At 43.9% G+C, this 19,871-nt stretch overlaps 1 protein-coding gene across 4 annotated transcripts in view; it reads left to right on the top strand.

The window, feature by feature from the left end:
* The window catches only part of Dera (deoxyribose-phosphate aldolase), an 85,905-nt gene that overhangs the window by 16,852 nt on the left and 49,182 nt on the right, over nucleotides 1-19,871 (top strand). For 2 of the 4 annotated variants that reach the window (XM_048432475.3, XM_048432474.3), the window contains exons 2-5: nucleotides 3,452-3,549; nucleotides 4,744-4,891; nucleotides 9,254-9,349; nucleotides 12,035-12,169. In XM_048432475.3, the coding sequence (XP_048288432.1) occupies nucleotides 3,452-3,549; nucleotides 4,744-4,891; nucleotides 9,254-9,349; nucleotides 12,035-12,169 (477 nt within the window). The remainder of the gene's footprint in view (nucleotides 1-3,451; nucleotides 3,550-4,743; nucleotides 4,892-9,253; nucleotides 9,350-12,034; nucleotides 12,170-19,871) is intronic. The other 2 variants (XM_085687277.2, XM_085687276.2) reach the window with 2 other exon arrangements.

Raw genomic sequence — 19,871 nt, 5'->3', positions numbered from 1 at the left:
TGCTTGAGGTTTTAAACACCTATGGGAGGTACAGAGTTTAACATTGTCAGTGCTATTTCAAATAGAGGGGTGGGCCTGACAGTAGAAGGCAAAGTCACCTAGAGGAATGGGGCACAAAAAGCACGTAACTTGTAAACATTAGAAAGGTTCCTAAAGAAGGAGACCTCCCCTCCCCTTCCCTTCCTTCTGTTGTGGGAGGCTTCTTGCTTATTTACCAGCCACCCAGACTCCTGAATCAATCACTCAGAAACTATATTATCTGAAACACTGCACAGCCAATAGCTTAAGCATATTTCTGGTTAACTCTTATGTCTTAAATTAACCCATTTCCATTAACCTGTGTATCGCCACATGGCTGTGGCTTACTAGGTAAAAAAGTTCCATCTGGCATCTGTCTCCGGTGGGGGTACATGGCTTCTCCCTGACTCTGCCTAGTCGCTCTGTATATCTTTTCCAGCCTGGCTATATTCTGTTAAGCCCTCAGCTTCTTTATTGACCAATAAAAGCAACCCATATACAGAAGGACTTCCCACACCATCCCTCTCTTTTCTGAGACCCGTCTCTTGTAGTCTACACTGGGCTTGAATCTGCTATTTTGTCTGAGGATGACCTCATTCACTTCCATCCTCCACATGCTAGAATTACAGGTATTTCTCACTGTAGCGAGTTTCTATGGGCTTCTGGACTTCTAGTCAAGGAGCTGACAACTGAGCTATGTTCTCAGTCCCTGACCTGAGTCTTAGCAGGTGGTAGGAGTTCACTGTTCGTACAAGGAATGAAAGGACATTCTAAGTCAGAGGAACAGATAGGACACAAGATCCAGAGAGAGAACATAAAACCAACACCAAATCAGGAAACTGCTGGTTGTTTTGGAGCAGTGGAGCCTAATGCTAGATCGAGGAAGGAGAGGGAAATGTCTGTGAGAAAGCCAAGGGATGGTGAGATCTCCCACCAGCAGAGAACTCTGCGGGTGAAGAGGAACTTGGAGAAAAGAGCCCCAGGTTGGCCGGCTTCAGCTTTTTGGCCACGAATCTTATGATTCTGTACAACTCTTGGCTTTACTGTCCACCTGCGACATCATGAACTTAATCACCCATAGTAGTGATCAATTTGTTTGTTCAAGCCTCCCCTCCATTTGGGTGGAGGCTCTCTTTTTTAAGTCTTAAAGAAGCTGTGTGCCTCCTCATTTCTGTTTAGTCTTACTCCCTGGGGCTCTGCCTCAAATCCACTCTATCTTTGGGTAGGGGGAAGGGGCAGCAGCCTGCCTGACCCAGGCATCTGTTTTCTATCGAGTTGGCTCAGCAAAGAAGCAAGACAAAGTGATATTTTAAGGAGCAGAACAGATGGATTAAAATGTTGAAAATCTGTTTTATTAAATGATTTCAGCTAACAAAATAATTTAATCAGAAATGAAAAAAAAAGTAAACTTGGTTCCTACTTTAGTGATATTGAATATTTGTGTAAGTCATTCTTAGTCAAATTTGGAATTTCTGCACCATTACTATTGATACTTGTAAGAATCCACAATGTAAATGGGAAAGAAAGCATCTTTGACGAAGACCACTCATTGTCTCGGGGGTCCCAGCACACTCTTTAGGAGTGTGCTGCTAATTAGTGTGATGCCCAGTGTGGTTGTCAGTGTGATAGGATCGAGGGATGCCCGCAGGGCTGATGAAGTACATACAGCTCCCGAGGAAGGTAGATCATGAAGACTTTGACCTAATGAATGAGTGAGTTCACTTGATAGGGGCATAATTCATAGGATGGCATTAATGACAGGTGGTAAAGGTCGCAGGTGGATCTCCCTGGAGGAGCAGGTCACCGGCAGCTTAGTATCATGCCCTGGCCCCATCCCTTCCCCTCCTTTCTTTCATTGTGGTGTATGTGTATGTTGGTGTCTGCTGATGTGCAGATACCTGTGTATAGAAGTCAGAGGACATATCTTCAGATTTCATTCTCTTTTTCTGGAACATGTTTGTTCCAGGAGTTGAGTTGTGTTGAGGTAAGGGTTTGCGGCAAGCACACCCTTACCCTCTAAGCCGTCACAACAACCTTGGGTCGTTTTTAGAGTTATGCTTTCTCTGTTTCCTGGTTGACCATGAGGTGAACACTTTTCCTTTGCTACAAAGATCCCACTGGGATGATATTATTTCCAAATGCATAGGGTCATTTGACCATGGCCTAAACGAAGCCCTCTTTCCTTAGTTGTCTCCGGTAGGTCACAGAGACAGCTCACCTGACTGGTGCACAGTACAACCCACAGTCAGCAGTTCTCTAGGCCTGTCAGAGAGCTGTGTGATGGGCACATATCTCCTAATGATTACACTTTGCCCACCATTGTCTAAATAAGACTTTCAAAAACATAAGGTTCCTGGAGGAGGGCAGGGATCTAGAAATGAGGCCAGCTATAACAGATAAATAGATGCATGTCTAGCATACCATGGTGAGGCTGCTTGCTGCCAGACATCCATGGGTGGAGTTGAAAGTCCTGGGCACCACACACCTGACTCCCAAGGGTGAGACCATGATTCACATTAATTACAAGAAACTATTTGCAGAAGTGGTTTCATCTCTGCTCTTCCAAACTCCTATCTAAGTTCTGTGGCAGAGATGCATCCAGATGTTACATCTTCTGGGAAGGTAGCTGACTTTGCACTAAGGTCATTTAGCTACACATAGCCAGTGTCAATCAATATAGACAACACGAGACAGGCCACGTTGAAGCAGATGTGCCAGCCATGTCTTGTGCAACTTTTGAGTGGCTTTTTTTCCTTCCCTGTTTTGAATGTCTGCTACACCATTGTTATTTCTAGTGCATTTTGAAAAATTCTCTTTTGATGGGGCTGTATCATCAGCATCTAGCAGGTATTAATCTTGTCAGTAAGTGGGTAGAGACCAAAGATGTCTTTAAGTATTCACTAATTCACTTAAGTATATATTAATCATTTGCTCGCCTGGACTGGACACTCACAAATAAGTCTTCTCTGTCAGAGGGAAGACACATGTGCCACGGGAGGAGGGCACACCCACTGCTGTGCTTATGTGTGTAATTAATCAATAGGGCTTCTTGTCGCTCCAGATACACTCGAGTTTGCATGAAGTATATCTTGTGATGACCAGCTTTACTACAAGGCTGTGTATTTGTTATTGTGTGTAAAAGAAGCATGACTTTACAAATACAGTTGTTATTTTGTGCATGTGTATCGTGTGCAGGCTCGTGTTTGCAGGTTAAAGGACAGCTTTGCAGAGTCACCTCTCTCATTCCACCTGCAGTTGATCCCGGGGACTGAACTCAGGACTTCAGGCTTACGCAGCAGGTGCTTTACGTCTTGCCGCTCGCAAGATGTGTGTGTGTTTTTAAAAAGAATAATCATGAAGGAAGGCTATGTTCTTCCACTAAAGATGGTAATGGGACTCTTAACACTTAGAAGTGTCGTTCTTTCCCTTCTAGACCTTAGCTGGATCACCAGAGTTCAGGTGAATCAGGCGGCTGTTCTGAGGCGGGCAGAACAGATCCAGGCTCGCAGAAGCGTGAAGGAGGAATGGCAGGTACAAGCCCTCTTGAGCATTCTGTCCCCACCCACACCTCACCGTGCAGGCCTCTTCCCTCAAGGCCACAGTATTGAATTTCGCTCAAGATGCATCTAAACTTAAAGGATTGCAGCTGTCCATGGCTTATTTTAATAATTCATATATGATGATGATGGGTTGGAGAAAGATAATGCATTTATCCAAACAAGAATCTTATCACTCTTGAGTGGCCAAACCGCAAATGAATTTGAGGCATCTTTATTCATGAGCGAATTAAATGGCACATTTCCTCAACACATTTATTCAGTTTCTTCACCACGCTTTCTTCAACTGTCTTCTTTTTTAATTTTAAAGCCATAAATATCTATACCTGGTATGTCTACTGCTGAGGCCCGAGGTAGGAGTTTTCCTCACTACTGCTTTTCATAAAAATTTCCAAAGTGCTGTCTGGTGGCTTACCTTCCAGTTAGCATCTTTAGTGCCAGGAAGTGCGAGGTGTGCTGTGTCCCAGGAGAAGCTGACCGTTGTGATGGAGGTTTGCAAGCAACGCTTCCTATCCGCTCATCCTGACTGAAAAGAGAACAGGAAATGTTTTAGAGTGGGTTAGGAAGAATGAGGATTGTTTTAAGGAAATTGGATTAAAAAAAAAACTAAAGAACTTAGAGAGTTCAGAAAATAGTTTATCACTGTGGATTCTGTGAAAGAGAGTCAAACAAAGGTAGATCTCACGATCCCACATGTGTGACTGGTTCCTGATGAATCAGCTGGAGAAGTCAGAAATGGCAGGAGGTGGTGCGGTTTCTGAGAAAAAGTAGATTAAGTCTGTTCTTTTGTTTCATTTTGGGTAATGTTCATCTTGATTGCCATTCTCTTAAAAACATTTAAAATTTAAAGTGTGTGTGTGTGTGTGTGTGTGTGTGCCCACTCCAGCACACATGCAGAAGCAGAACAAGTTGTTGGAGTTGGTTCTTTGTGGGTCCTGGGGATAGAACTCAGGTTCTCAGGCTTGGCAGCAAGCTCCTTTCCCTGCTGAGCTATCTTGCTGGCCTCTGTTGATCATTTTTGAGCTCCATTCATAGCCTGTATCAGAAAATGCTTTACAGCAGCATTGACCTCGGCTCGTAACCCTTGTGTTTGTCCCGCGTTTTTCTACTCTCTGACTATGTTCGAGGTTCACCTTAGTTTTGATTTCCCTTGTTTCTCCTCACCTAGGCTGCATGGCTCCTGAAAGCTGTTACATTTATAGACCTTACCACTCTTTCCGGGGATGACACGTTTTCTAACGTTCAACGACTCTGTTACAAAGCCAGATATCCAATCCAGGAAGACCTCTTGAAAGCTTTAAATATGCATGACAAAGGTGAGGAGCTTTGAAGTGTGGCTGCGTTTTCTTGGTTATAGTGGTAATCATTTGAGCCCGGGGACTAGATGTCCACCTGCTGATGTGCTGTGTGTGGCACATGTCCCTGGTAGATTTCTGCTCCTGTGTGCAGACAGAGCACTGAGATTCCTCTTTCAAAAACTGAAGAGATTTCAAGCCATGGATTCAGGTCAGATTTTGCATCTGTGAATTGAAGTTGTTGGCTGAGTTTCCTCAGTTCTTCAGTTTGGGAAGTTTTCTATCTAATGGCTGAAATACAGGCTCTGCGTCCCTAGCCAGTCCCAGATCATATCACCTCCACGAAGTAAACGAATGCATTTGAGAATAAAACGCAAATGGGAAATACTGTGTATTAGGTTAGAACTTAAAACAAAACAAACTTGAAACAAAAGAAACTTAAAACAAAACCAGAAACCAGAAACTTCTATCACTCCCAGTATACATGAGAGAAATGTTGAAAAGCTGCCCTGAGTTTTGAGCTTTCAAATTTGAAACGTGGAGGAGCCTGGAGGCAGTGGGGGTGGTAGTGCTGTTGGTCGTTCTGTTTTCTTTTCTTTTCTTTCTTCTCTTTTTTTTTTTTAAGGTTTATTTATTTTAGGTATATGGTGCTCTCTCTGCATATATACCTGCTTGCTGGAAGAGGGTATCAGATCTCATTTTAGATGGCTGTGAGTCACCAGGTGGTTGCTGGGAATTGAACTCAAGGCTTCTGGAAGAGCTGCCAAGACTCCTAACTGCTGAACCTTCTCTCCAGCCCCAATCTTTCTATTTTCTAAGTAAGAAAACCAAGACCTGAGAGTCAGGAGGTCCTGCCAGGGTTATGTGTGTTGTCACTTGGTAAGACAGTATTTGGAGGCAGAGCTCCTCTCTGTAAATGCTCCTTGTCTCTGGAGTGCCCACCTTCTGTGCGTGCAGAGAAAACTGCCGCGCTAGTCCAGTGCAAGCATTGTAGGTAATCTGTGGGCAATTAGTAGACCTAAGCAACTCCATCACTTTAGGAAACTGTTTATTACGTTTCTTCCCAAGTGACGTTAGAACATGATCGTTTTAGAGCTAGAAATGTAGCTCACTGTTGAGTACTAGAGGCCCTGACTTCCATCCCCAGCGCTATAAGCAAAGCACAAACCACACACACCCATCTTTTTATAGCACTAAAGTAAGACATTTTTATGGGATCTTACGTTCCTTGGTTTTGTACTAGCTATTTGGATTTTTTGAAACTTCCATTTTATTCTTTCTTCTTTTCTCTCTTCTTCCTTCCCTCCCTTCCTCCCTCCCTTCCTCCCTCCCTCTCTATACTTCCTACTTGCCTTGTACAGGGTCTCTATGTAGCCCTGGTTGGCCTAGAACTCATTGTGTAGACCAGGCTAGCCTTCAGTTCGTAGAAATCTGTCTGCCTCTGACTTCTGAGTGCTGGGATTAAAGGTGTGCACTACCACTGCCTGACTACAACAGCTCTTATAAAGGAAGACATTTAACTGGGGTTGGATTACAGGTTCAAAAGTTTAGTTCATTATCATCATGGTAGGAAGCATGGCAGCATGCAGGCAGACATGGTGCTGGAGAAGGAGCAGAGAGTTCTACATCCAGATTGACAGGCTGCAGGAAGAGAGAGACACTGGGCCTGCTTGAGCATCAGAAACCTCAAAGCCCACCCACCCCCAGTGACACCTTTCTCCAACAGGGCCACACCTATTCCAACAAAACTGCAGCACCTCCTAATATGCCACTCCCTATGAGCCTATGAGGGCCATTTTTTTTTTTTATTTTCATTCAAACGACCACAGGATCTTAGTGTTTCTTATAAAAGAGGAAGTTTAGAACCCATTTTATTGTGCTACCCTGAATTTCCTTTGTATTTTTCTTCATGTCCTGGCTGTTCAAATGTCATGTAAAGCTAGTTTTTGTTGTGTGCATGAAATAAAATATTTTTAACTAAGTAGACTTTGCTGTGGGACAATGATCTTGTATCTTGTAAAGATTTGTCAGTTGTATTGGCTTAACAAACTAGTCAAATGCTGATTGACTAGTAGCCAGACAGGAAGTACAGGTGGGGCAACCAGGACAGGAGAATTCTGTGAGGAGAAAAGGCTCAGTCTGCAGTCAGTACCCAGACACAGAGGACACACGATGAAAGTGCTTCACTGATAAAAGGTATCAAGCCACGTGACTAAATAACACAGACAAGAATTATGGGTTAATGTAATATGTAAGAGTTAGTTAATAAGAAAGCCTAAGCTAATAGGTCAACCAGTTTATAGCTAATGTAAGCCTCTGGGTGTTTCTTTGGTACTGAATGGCTGCGGGACTGGGCAGGACTGTTGTTGCCTTTGCAATGTGAGCAACTACATCCACATAAAACCTGAGAGAGCTTGGGAAGTAATTCTAGACACAAAAGAACAGAGTTAAGCACAACTTCATGGTAGCAGCATTTTCTCGGATGGACTCTGTTTGCTAGAGGCAACGGCATCTCATTTAAGAGAGGCTTCCTGACTCAGGTTTAGCTGCAAAACCTTGCAACTCTTTTTTTTTGTAGTTAAAATCATCATTATCATCATTATTATTATTATTATTATTATTATTATTATTATTATTATTATTGAGCTCTACATTTTTCTCTGCTCCCCTCCTTACCTCTCCCCTCCAACCCTCTCCCAAAGTCCCCACGCTCTCAATTTACTCAGGAGATCTTGTCTTTTTCTACTTCCCATGAGCAAAAATACTCAATAAAATGCTGGCAGCTCTTTTAAGAGGCCCTACCATCAAACACTTAAAAGGTGTTTCTGAATAGCCAATGACATGCTTCTTGAAACTCCCTAGAGTGGTGGCAATAAACGGTTCCTGTCAGTACCTTTGCCATGAAGCTTGACTCTCAGAAAATTAAGGAATGGGGTGGATTCACTGCCAAAGCCACGACTTTAAGACTTTAATCCTAGCCATATTACTTACCAAATTGAAGACTCATGTGGTCAGAAAAAGAGAGATATATAATAAAGATAGATTCACATGGGGGGAAAAATAACCTCTAAGCGGTTTACAGTGTGTTTAAAAATATATGTAGACTTGGGAGAGAAAAGAAAAAGGATAAAATCTTTAAAAAAAATAAGAAAGAAAGAAAGAGAGTAGTTGGGTGTGGTGGCACACACCTTTAATCCCAGCATTTGGGAGGCAGAGAGAGGCAGGTGGATTTCTGTGAGTTCAAGGACAGCCTAGTCTACACAGTGAGTTCCAGGACAGCCAAAGATACACAGAGAAACGCTCTCTCAAAAAAACAAAAAATTAAAAGTAAAAATAAAAGAAATAGAGTTTAAAATAAAGCCATGTAAAAGTGGAAAATAGACAGAAAATCTGGATGCTGTATGTTGTGTTTTCTTTGGATTGTTTGATGGCTGAGGATGGAGCAACAGCTGCTAAAAGACATTTGATTATAAATGTTGCTTGATTAATCCAACGTATATACTTTGAAAATGCTTTGACTTCAAAATTTAAGTCAAAAGATATGTTACTTTGGAGAAGAGGTTTTGCTTTTGTTTCCACAGGAAATGAAAGGCTGTGGATTCATTCTGGGTTAAGAAAAATCAGGTTTGATTAAGGAAGACCCCCCGGAAAAAAAAACTCTGATAAGAGCAGGTGGCCCAGATGATCCACCATTTTAGAGGACCTCTGTTGGAGTTTCCTCCAAGTTCTACATCCAGAACAGCTTCAAGACTGCTGGATGAGATGACCAAGTTTCACAGAATATTCCAGTCAGGATTTGACCATAATCCTAAATTTTCTTTAGGTCCCCATAAGATTATCAGCACCCCCAATCAGCAGGAAGTATAATTAATGTAGACCTCTGTGTGTTTCTTTGGTTCTGAACGGCTGCAGGACTGGGCAGGACAGAAACCTGTCACCGAGACTGTTTAGCAGTTGGGAGAAAAATATTTGAATTATGTTAAATAGCCTCAAAGAATGATGTCTCAACTTTTCTATGACTAAAAAAGTCAACAGTTAGTCTGTGTTTTCAGGAGCTAGAAGGAAAAGCAAAGGAGAAAGTTTCCAGGAATGAGAGGACTTAGGAGAGGGACTTGCTGCCAAGACTGATGGGTTAGGATCTGAGTTTGATCCCTGGAACCCACTTGGTGGGAAGGAGAGAACTAACATTTGTGAGATGCCCTGTGCACAACAGAAGATAAATGTCAAAAAATTAAACTAAATCCTTCCACTTGCTGCAGCCGTGTGGGCAAAGTCTTTTCCCCTCTCATTTGATCTCTGCCAGTTTTGTGCAAGGAATGATAGTTCAAGGTGTAGTCTGAGCCGAGCTCCATGTAAAGTGGCTGCTATGCTCTCCCCACTTAGGCATCACCACAGCTGCCGTCTGTGTTTATCCTGCCCGGGTGTGCGACGCTGTGAAAGCCCTGAAGGCCGCAGGCTGCAGCATCCCTGTGGCATCAGGTAAGACTGCAGTGACTTTTACAAGTTCTTTAGTACAGTCAGCATGCAGTGTCCTCCATACTGTGATTGCATTGACTTCATATAGTCAGTTGTGTTGACACATGATTTTAGTATGTATTAAAATTATGTAGTAAAAGGAGACATGAGAGTAGGCATGGTGTCACATATGTCGAATCCCATCGCTTCGGTTGCTCAGGAGGAGGACTGTGAGTTTGAGGCCAGTCTGGGTCACATAGTGAGATCTCAAAAACAAACAGGAAAAAACCACCAATCCTAAACCTTGACATATTAGGTCCTAAAAATATAGAACCATGTCTTCATTCCTAAGGAAAACCTTCCTTTTATGAGGATCATCATACTTATAAAGTCATGGTGTCAGCGCTACCATGCATACACATGTCTATGCATTCTGTTGCATGTATGTGATGTAATGGCGATTGAACAGGGAATATTTTCCTCAGCCAAGGTTGAGTCCCTAGAGTAAGAATGCATCCCAGCATCGGTGATCATTGCATTGGGCCTTGAGGGATGAGGAGGAGCTGATATTGTTGCCAAGGCAGGGATTGATATTTAGGTAGGAGCTAGTATATGTATAGGTTCAAAAACACATTCAGGGAACAGAAAGGGTTTAAAGGCAGGATGGGCTGGAAGTGGAAGCTGGGGAAGCTGCTGATATCTGTGGCATGGGGCTCTGTTCTGATGACAGCGTTAGCTCTGGAGGGTTTTAAGCAAGCTTGACATGATCAGTCTCATGCTGCAGAGTTAACTGATGTCAGAAGGAAAAAACCTAGAAAAGCATGGCATGAGCTAGGGTGAGAATCAGCCCTCAAAACCCACTAGTGAAGGTGCCTCTTGCCAAGGCTGGCTGCCATGTTGGATCCCTGAAGCCCACACAGTGGAAGGAGACAGCCGATTCTGACCTTAGTGTACATGCACGCACACACACACACACACATTAAATGAATAAATGAAAAGTGAGCAGACTATAAAAACCTCAGTGCTTGTGTCTGTGGCTGGATAGATGGACAGATGGAGACAGATAGTATTAGATTCTAGTTTTTAAAAAGGCTACAAGAATGTCCTGGTATTTTAACTAAACAGTCCAAGCCAGGTATGGTGGGGCATTCCTGTAATTCTAGCATTTAGGAGGCTGAGGCTAGTTCAAGGCCAGCCTGGGCTACATGGAAAGACCATGTCTCAAAAAGAAAGGAAAAGAAAAAGGAAAAGTTTATAAACATCAACTACTTATTTTATTAATGAAATGTGATTACTATATCTTCTTTTAAGATTTATTCTTTATGTTTGTGCTTGCACGAGTTCTAACAAATCAGGTTGCTAGGAGCACTCACAGGACCCAGAAGACATTAGATCCTCTGAAATGAGTTACAGACAGTTGCGAACCACCATGTGGGGACTAGGAGCTGAAGTTGGGTCATTTGTAAGAGCAGCCGTGCTTCTAGGCACTGACATTGCTCCAGCCCCTGTGCCACATTTGTCTATAGCCCCTGTGAGAGGATTGCCAATGTGTTTGACAGCTATCCCTTTATGGTCCTTCCTTTCCCACCATCTCCTTGCTTTAGCTGGGAGGGTTCTCATTTACATACAGGGCAATGTTTGGCCTACCTTAGCAGATGCGAGGAGTTTATACCTGTAGGAAGGGACGGTAGGCGTGGTTAGGATCAGAGATGGGAAGGCTGGGGGAAAATGTCTAGTTCTCAGAAACATAGGTGTGTGTTTGTTCTTTGTTCTTTCATGCTGACTCGGCCCTTTCTTGCAGTGACAGGTTCTTACTCTCCCCTGCCCTGACGGGTGCTCTTTCTCCCCTGCGGTGACGGGTGCTCTCCCTCCCCTGGGGTGATGGGTGCTCTCCCTCCCCTGCGGTGACGGGTGCTCTCCCTCCCCTGGGGTGACGGTGCTCACCCTCCCCTGGGGTGACGGGTGCTCTCCCTCCCCTGGGGTGACGGTGCTCACCCTCCCCTGGGGTGACGGGTGCTCTCCCTCCCCTGGGGTGATGGGTGCTCTCCCTCCCCTGGGGTGATGGTGCTCACCCTCCCCTGCGGTGACGGGTGCCCTCCCTCCCCTACGGTGACTCACCCTCCCCTGCGGTGACTGGTGCTCACCCTTTCCTGCGGTGACTCTCCCTCCCCTGCGGTGATGGGTGCTCTCCCTCCCCTGTGGTGACGGTGCTCACCCTCCCCCTGCGGTGACGGATGCTTTCCCTCCTGTCTGGCTTCTCCTTACTCTCGACTGCTGCTGGTTGTGTTAGGCATTGCGGGGAATCTGTGTTGTTCAGTTCACTGTGTCCACTCGTGAGTACATGGAAATCAGATTGGGGCAAATGGGTAAATCAGGGCAACCAGCTCGACTCAGTCAGTGTCTGTCCTGTAAAACCCCACCAGTGGTTTTGTTCCTGTCAGCTACCATCGTTAGATGCTGGTTACTAAGTGTGCTGTGCAAGCATCCTTGCAGCTACTGAACTTCTGGTCTTTCAGAGAGGCTCAAGGTACCATTTCCCCTACAGCTGGTGTGCACTCATATTTTTCCCTGTGTCTTGTGTTGTGTGAGTGATGTTAAAACCATTTATGCTTTCCTCTCTAAATGCTGTACTTTTGAACTGACCAAGTTTGTTTTCTTTCCCCGCTTATTCTCCCCCTCCCTGTTTCCTTTCTTTTTAATCTTCCCCAGTGGCCACCGGCTTTCCCGCTGGACAGACTCATTTAAAGACACGGCTGGAAGAGATCAGACTGGCCGTGGAGGACGGAGCCACCGAAATCGATGTGGTCATTAGTAGGACCTTGGTGCTGACTGGCAAGTGGGAAGGTGGGTGCAGGCACTTTGCTCCCAGGGGCTCCAGCCCCTCCTGGTGGGTCATGTGGGGATCTGGAAGGGAGGCAAGTTCCAGGTCACAAGTCAAAGGTCAGAGGAAGCAAGGCTAAGAGTACTTTTGAGGCCCTTCTAAGTCTAGGCCATTCTCTGTCTGCAGAAACTTAGGAGCATAGTTATTCCGTGCAGTAAAACCAGTTTAAAATTTATTAATTTGTGTCTCTTTTGAGAGAGTCATCACCATTCTGTACTGTTTAGTTATTCAGTACATAAATCATTCCACACAAGCCTTCTAAGCAAGACTTACTTGAGAATATTGGGGGAGGTCACCCTTTCTCCTTTAATCTTTGTGGACTTTGAGATGTACGCTATTAATGAGATTATTAAGTATATTTTTACTACCATAAATGTTATTGCATATTCATCTTTAGGGTTAGTATTTGCTGCATGCCAGGCTGTAATAAGATAATGTCATTCCAGTAACAGGTAATAGGATGCTGTTTTTACAATGAGGTATGAAACAATGAAATGGATTTTACGTATTCACACACGCAAACATATGAATATATATATATGTATATATATATATATAGTATCCTAAAGGTGAGGATATTAATAAGAACTAAAATAAGTACAGTATACTCTGAAAAATTACCATAGCAAGTAATTTAACTCATATTTTAAATGAAACTAAATTAATATCAAGATAATATATTGTTTCTTGATGGATGTACATACATATCAAGTAAAACTAAAATACATATTTTAAGTATGGAGGATCAGTGGGAGGGTCACTGTGAATTTATTTTTTATTTATTTGTGTGCGTGTGTGTATGTTAGGGCTCAACTATGGAGATCAGGGGGCAACTTTTGAGAGTAAGTTCTCTCCTCCTCCATGTGTGATCTGGGGATCACACTCAGGTCATCAGGCTTGGTTGTTGACATCTTTTCCACCTGAGCCATCTTGCTGGTCACTATGTGTCACCTAACTCAGATGTGTTGATCTGATAGCTGAGATGGCTTTAGTGCTAAGGGACAGGTAGCACATACAGTGTGGACATATTGGACAAAGATGTCCCACATCCAAGGCAGGACAAAGTGGGGCAGCATGAGATTTCATCACCAGTGGGTGCCATGCAAAAACCTCGAAGTTGCTTATTTCTGGAATTTTCCATCTAGTAATTTCAGACGTAAGTTGATCACTGTGCTAAGACTACAGTTATTGAAAACAGATCTGAGAGAGATGACCATGTTTATCTGTGAACTTTTGTCTGTTTAACCTAATTCCATCATTCAGAACCTGTGAACCATTTGTGTTTTGTTAGGAAGTGACAGAGATTCAGTCAGCGAATTACAGGGTGCTCAGAGGGAGCACGTGTTTAGAGTGTTATGCCAGAGACCTTGGCCAGTGGCATTGTCCACTTCTGAAGCTTGCATATCTACTACCATAGTAGGGTCCTCCCATCACCTCAGGTGATTTCTCAGGTCCAGCCTTCACACCTCCTCTTCTAGGGCAGAAAAGAAGGGCCTGTCCCATCTGAAAATCTCCATACCCTGTTTATTGCGTCCTGCAGGCCTGACCTGGTTCACTTACGTGTCCGTCATTGGTGGCTGCAAGTGAAGTTGGAAAGTATGGTTTCAGCTTGGAGCGTTAGCTGCATTTTATAGTCTTTCCCATCCCCCCCACCCCCATCTATACAAACACATATACAGTTCACAAACGTCTTTTTTTACTTGTACCCCCTTTCGTCTTGTCACCGACGTGTGCTTTGGGCACTCTCAATTCTTCTTAAAGGTCGTATTTTATATATATTCTTGTTCCCATGTATTCTGCTGATCTGCTTTTAGTCACAGATTTCAGAGTTGTAGATAGTGTAAATATGTGTTGTAGTTTAAATTAATGTGGAACTGTATGTCCTTACGTCTTCTAGAAACAGGTGGAGACATAGATGCGCAGTTTATAACTTGTGCTCTTGTCTCTGAAGTTCTACTAACTGAAAAATAAAATCCAATAGAAAATGGGTTTTGATGTAGTTGGTTATCCTTTAACAGACTTAGGGGTGGCTGTTTTCGAGATAATAATTTCCCCAAAGTAGGCGTTTCCACAAAATATAATAACACAGTTTTGTCCTAGACCACACTTTTCCATTAACTTTTTTTATGGTGTTAGTAACCTGTTGACCCAAACCAAATTGAAAAGGAACATTTAATGCTAGAAATTCATTTCTAAATAGAAGCCAGCAGTGGCTTAAGCCTTTCCCCCATTGCAGTATTTTGTCTTCGTTCTGATTCTCAGCTTAATTACCCGCTGTGTTATTCACTGCCCTGTTTGCCGACTAGGTGTTTAATGAATTAGGAGTTCCATAGTAGTTTTGTGGAATGCACTGGTGGGAATGCCCCCCAGGCTCTTACCTTTGTATGTCTTGGGCTCTCTCCCCATGCTCTTAGTTTTGCAGGTTATTTTGTGTGTTAGCTTCTTTTCTCATGCTGTAACAAATACCCTGGGAAAGCAGCTTAAGGAAGAAGTGATTTATCTCAACGCACAGTCTGAGAGACGCTCCATCTTGGCAGAGCGATCACAACACAATCTAACGTTGTGATTCCGAGAGAGATGAATGCAATGCCCACCTCACTTTATCCTCTTAAATCAGCCTGGGACCCCAGAGGAGGGCTCCTGCCATCTGCATTCAGGGTGGTTCTTCTCTCCTTAGTAACCCAGGCTAGAGTTTCTCTTACAGATGTGGCCAGATGTTTATTTCTAGAACGATTCTAGATTCCAGCAAGCAGACAGTAAAGATGAACTGGTGCTCTTTGTAAAGCACAACAGAAGTAGACCTAGCCATTTAGAATGCCCCCCCGCCCCCGTCTACGTCTCATGGTCCAGAAGTTGATGGGTCCACCTTGGGGCTCTGAGCTCTTGAGGAGACAGCATATGAGCTCCCTGTGTTGTGAAGAGACGGCATGGCCATGGAAACTCTTGTAAATAAAAGCGTTTAATTGGGACTTGCCTGTAGTTCCAGAAGTGTAGTCTGTTGTCATCGTGGCAAGGAGAATGGTGGCGCGCAGGCAGGCTTGGTGCTGAAGTTGTAACTAGAACCATCTGGATGTGTGGAAGTAACTTTGTCTGGATCCCAAGACAGCAGAAAGAGAGAACCATTGGGCCTGGCTTGGGCTTTTGAAACTTCAAAACCTACCCCCAGTGACACACTTCCTCTAGCAAGGCCACACCTACCTCAATAAAGCTACACCTCCTAATTCTATGGGGGCAAGTTTTTTTTTAAAGCTCCTTTATTGACTCTTTGGGGGTTTCACATCATGTACCCCAGTTCTATTCACCTCCTGTTCCCCCATGCTCCCCCCTCATTCCTGTTGCATCCCCCATGAAAGAAAACAAAATAAAGCTAGCGAACAAAAGCAAGAACAAAAATAGAACGAAACAAAACTCCCCAATAAACCAAAACAGAACAAAAACCATATAAGAAACAGAAAAAAATCTCTGCTTCTGCTTCTCTCCTGAGTCTCCATCACCTCTTCATCCATCCTGATGGCGCTGGAGGCTTTGGTGTGTTGTTCAGTATACCCCTTTGCTCTGTCAGCTTGACTGGCAACTGTCACTGCAATGATTCATTGATCTGGTTTGAGGCCTCTGGTTTTTGGCACACCATCCTCACTGGCTCCTCCCTGGAGCTCTTTTGGGATATTCTGTGTCATAGAGATCTTGTGGGTATTGTTCTGCAGGGCCAGACCCATCATGACCTCCAGCAGGACCTAGATGTGGTGAATGCTGGGGTGGATCAACCCAAGGTCCAGTTGTCTACTTGGGTGTTAACCAGGCAGGTCAGATTGAGCCACTGGGGCCACCCACCTTGGGTGCGGTGGCAGAGTCAGCTCCCTTATATGAATTCCCCTCAGGTTAGGTTCATCCTCGCTTGTGGTGGTGGGTAGGGACCCTCTCTCCCAAGTACAGGGCCAGCTCTCTTATTGTAGTGGCCAGCGAGAGGTAAGGCCAGCTTTCCCAGGGCAGTGAAGGACGTGACTGGCTCACTATAGCCCTCTGATTTCATCTCACATGATTCCTAAAGCCTCCTGAGATGATACTGGCCACAGACATCAACACAGACCTCAGCTGCAACTGGACCGTGGACCCAGACATGGCCCTTAACAGCAGCTTAGGTCTGAATGATATCCTGGCTCTGGGTGTCTGCATGGCCGTTGATGGTAATAGGAGCATGGTACATCAGGACAGACCCTGACTGCAGTGGGGCCATGTAGAGGGACAATTCTTATTCAAACCATCACATTCCTGTTCTTTTTTTTTTAAGATAGATTTATTATGTATGTATGTATGTATGTATGTATGTATGTATACAGTGTTCTGCCTGCATATATGCTTGCAGGCCAGAAGAGGGCACCAGATCTCATTACTGATGGTTGTGAGCCACCATGTGGTTGCTGGGGGTTGAACTCAGGACCTTTGGGAGAGCAAACAGTGCTCTTAACCACTGAGCCATCTCTCCAGCCCCCACATTCCCATTCTTATCTTCTTGTTCCTTTTATTTTTATCTGCATCAGTGTTTTGCCTGCATTTATGTGTATGCATCATATGCATGCCTGCTGCCCATGGAGGTCAGAAGCAGGCATCAGATCCTTTCTCTACCCCTGTAGAGAGCCGTGTCCAGTTACACTGTCTTCCATGTTGGCTACCAGACCTCTGGGCACTAGCGTCCTCACCTGCCTGGTTGTTCTGTGTCTTCTAGGCTTCTGTCCACTTTCCTCCTCAGCAATCTCCCATCATTTTCAGAAAAACAGAGACTCAGAATCCATGAGTCTTGTTGAAATCAGGGAACCTATCCACATGGGAAAGAAATGCATTAAAATGTTACCTTTCTCTCCTTTAACAATTTAATAAAAGAATCGTATTTAGATTTAGTGCTCTCTTGATTATTCAGGATGATTTTGTTGGTGGTTGTGTTGTCTTGAGTGTGGCAATGCAGTCAAGAAATACTGAAACCCCTGCCATGATTCACCCCAACTCGAGCAGCACTGACTGCGGTGGTCTCTATTTATGTAGCGCTTTTGTTCAGTTCCACCCTTGTCCTTGTAGCACGATCTTTTCTGTTAAGCTCTTCCTATTAGCCATGTTTAGCTCATTCACACCGTCCTGTCCTGACATTACTTCCTGGCTCCTGCTCATGCTGACAAGTGTATACCTGTTTGTCACCTGGGACAGAGCAAGGAGGCTATTGTTGGCTGTTGAAATTACCTGACAAACATTTCCCCAGTTCTCAGTCCAGCCCCCTTCTGTTGTGGAATAGAATATTTGTTTAACTATGTTGCATGTGTTTGCCTATGTAAAGATGTATTGCTGTTTCATCTTGCCTGCCTAAAGTACCTGATTGGTCCAATAAAAAGCCAATGGCCAATAGCTGAGCAGAAGAGGGATAGGTGGGGCAGGTGAACAGAGAGAAGAGGGGAGCCAGCCAGTCCGCCAGGCCCAGCCAGCTAGGGGCTAGCCCACCAGGGGCCAGTCAAGCAGACATGGAAGTAGGAAAGCACAATGGGCAGTATGTAGATGAAGTAAACAAGTCTCTGGGCAGCACGTAGATTAATAGAGATGTAGACAGAGTTTCTCTATGTCTCGGCAGCCACTCCCAAATAGCCACACTGAGACTTACTAATTATAAATGCTCGGCTGATAGCTTTGGCTTGTCTCCACCTAGCTCTTACAACTTAAATCAACCCATGTCTATTAATCTATGTGCTGCCCTGAGGCTTGTTTACCTCATCTGTGAAGTTCCCATGTTGAATCTTCTGCATCTGACTCACACGCTTCTTCTTCCCAGCATTCTCTCTTTATTAACAATGAGAGCAATACATACTTATAGTGTACAAAGATTGTTCCACAGCATAGAAATGGGTTGGTTTAAGTTAAAGAAAGAAAACTAACGAGACACAAACCTAAACTAAGGCTGAGCATTTGTAATTCATAGTAAGTTTCTATGTTATGATCCTGCTACGCCCTTCCCACACATTCCTGGACCAGTTCTGGTACTGTCAGAACTGAGGATGGATGTGGTGGGAGAAGAGACTCCTGGTCCTGTGAGTCTCCCAAGGCCTCTGGTGTTCTTAGTGTCAGTAATGCTCCTGCACTATGCTTTATGTACTATGAGATATATATGTATGTGTGTAAACACACACACACACACACACACACAAACACAGGTTAATATTGACATTGACACCTCAATTACATTTCTTGGCGAGCTTGTCTGAAGAAAGCTTTTGTCACAAGGGGCTCATCATCCATATGCTCTGTGAGCGGGCTTTGATAATTGCATGCCTTCTGTAGTTGATATACATGGAGGTGCTCTTGATTATGCTACCCAGATACACCTGATATATTAACCAGTGACTTGGAGATGGTCTCAAATTTGGACTTTGTTTGGGAGTTTAGTTCTGTGAGCCAAAGACCAGAGCTGCCTCCTCTGGTCTTGAGGACCAAGTATCCATGGTGCATCTCTGGTTTTGACTACTGAGTGGTCCAGACACTGCCGTTTTCTGGTACAGTGTGTTCAGTGCAGCAGTTGGGGTATTGTCTGTGTCCTGGGACCACAGCTTTATCATCTCCATCTTTCACTTGCTCACCATGTTCCTCTCTAGGCTTAGTTTGTAGCACACACATTCACAACTTTCTAGTTTCAGTGCGAGGGAATGACATTCCAAGAGCAAAGCCAGATTGTCTTCCATCTCCTCACACGAGCTGCACCCGAAATACTGGGAATCTGGTCAATAATCTGCCTTTTGTTATTTACTTATTTTTGTAAACACAAGAAAAATGGGAGCTCTCCCAAAAGAACTTATTTTTGTTTTCCTTTATAGAACTATTAATAATAATAGCTCATCAGAAAAGCTATTTCTAAATCTATAGATACTTTCTGGGAGTGGAATCACATAATCCATGATCTAGTTCTGCTGTTCCCAGTTGTTTATTACAGAGAGAGTCCAGAGACACTTACAGCAGCTGGGTGCTTTCGTGGCTTTTGTTTTTAGGCTATGATTCTTTAACACTTCAATAGTATTGGCAAAAAATGTGTGTGTTTTATTTCTTGTGGGTTATTTTACTGCTGGGTGATTTATAAAGCCCATCTCTATTTTACCCTTACAAGTTTAATTAATTGCTCTGGCGAATGAAACCATGTTCTTGAACACTTTGTGACTTTTTTGGTGTGAAAGGTTGCTGTACAATTTTATATTAAGTGTTTTACTGTACATATAATTATCTTAAGCATTATTTTCAGGACATCCTTGTGCAGTGTTGAACATCTCTGGCACTCAAAAATAATTGCTTAGCTGTGTTCGCAAGCAATTATTTTTAAACTGCCTTTGGGTAGCAAGAAACAAAGAGAAATTGCTTTATGACTTAGGCAGGAGTTATGGTGTCTGAAGACTTGGAGCCTCACTCAAATCAGTTTTATATGTGTGCGATATACTAGCATGGTTTTCTGCAGTTAGAGCTGTGCTTTTCCAGAAAATGCTGTGCATTCCCAGCTGCTGTGAGATGGACAATAGAGAAGCAGACGCTCCAGTTCCTGGTGATGGTGGGGGGTGGGGCGGCACTGCAGGGGTAATCTGTCAGCTGATCAAGGGAAGGGTTCCTAATGGGTTGGCAGTTAAGAGCAGGGAGCTGTGGTAAGCTGTG

The sequence above is a fragment of the Myodes glareolus genome, chromosome 3, assembly GCF_982192425.1.
Source record: "Myodes glareolus chromosome 3, mMyoGla1.1, whole genome shotgun sequence".
NCBI lineage: Eukaryota > Metazoa > Chordata > Mammalia > Rodentia > Cricetidae > Myodes > Myodes glareolus.
This window is presented reverse-complemented; position numbering and strand designations above follow the sequence as displayed.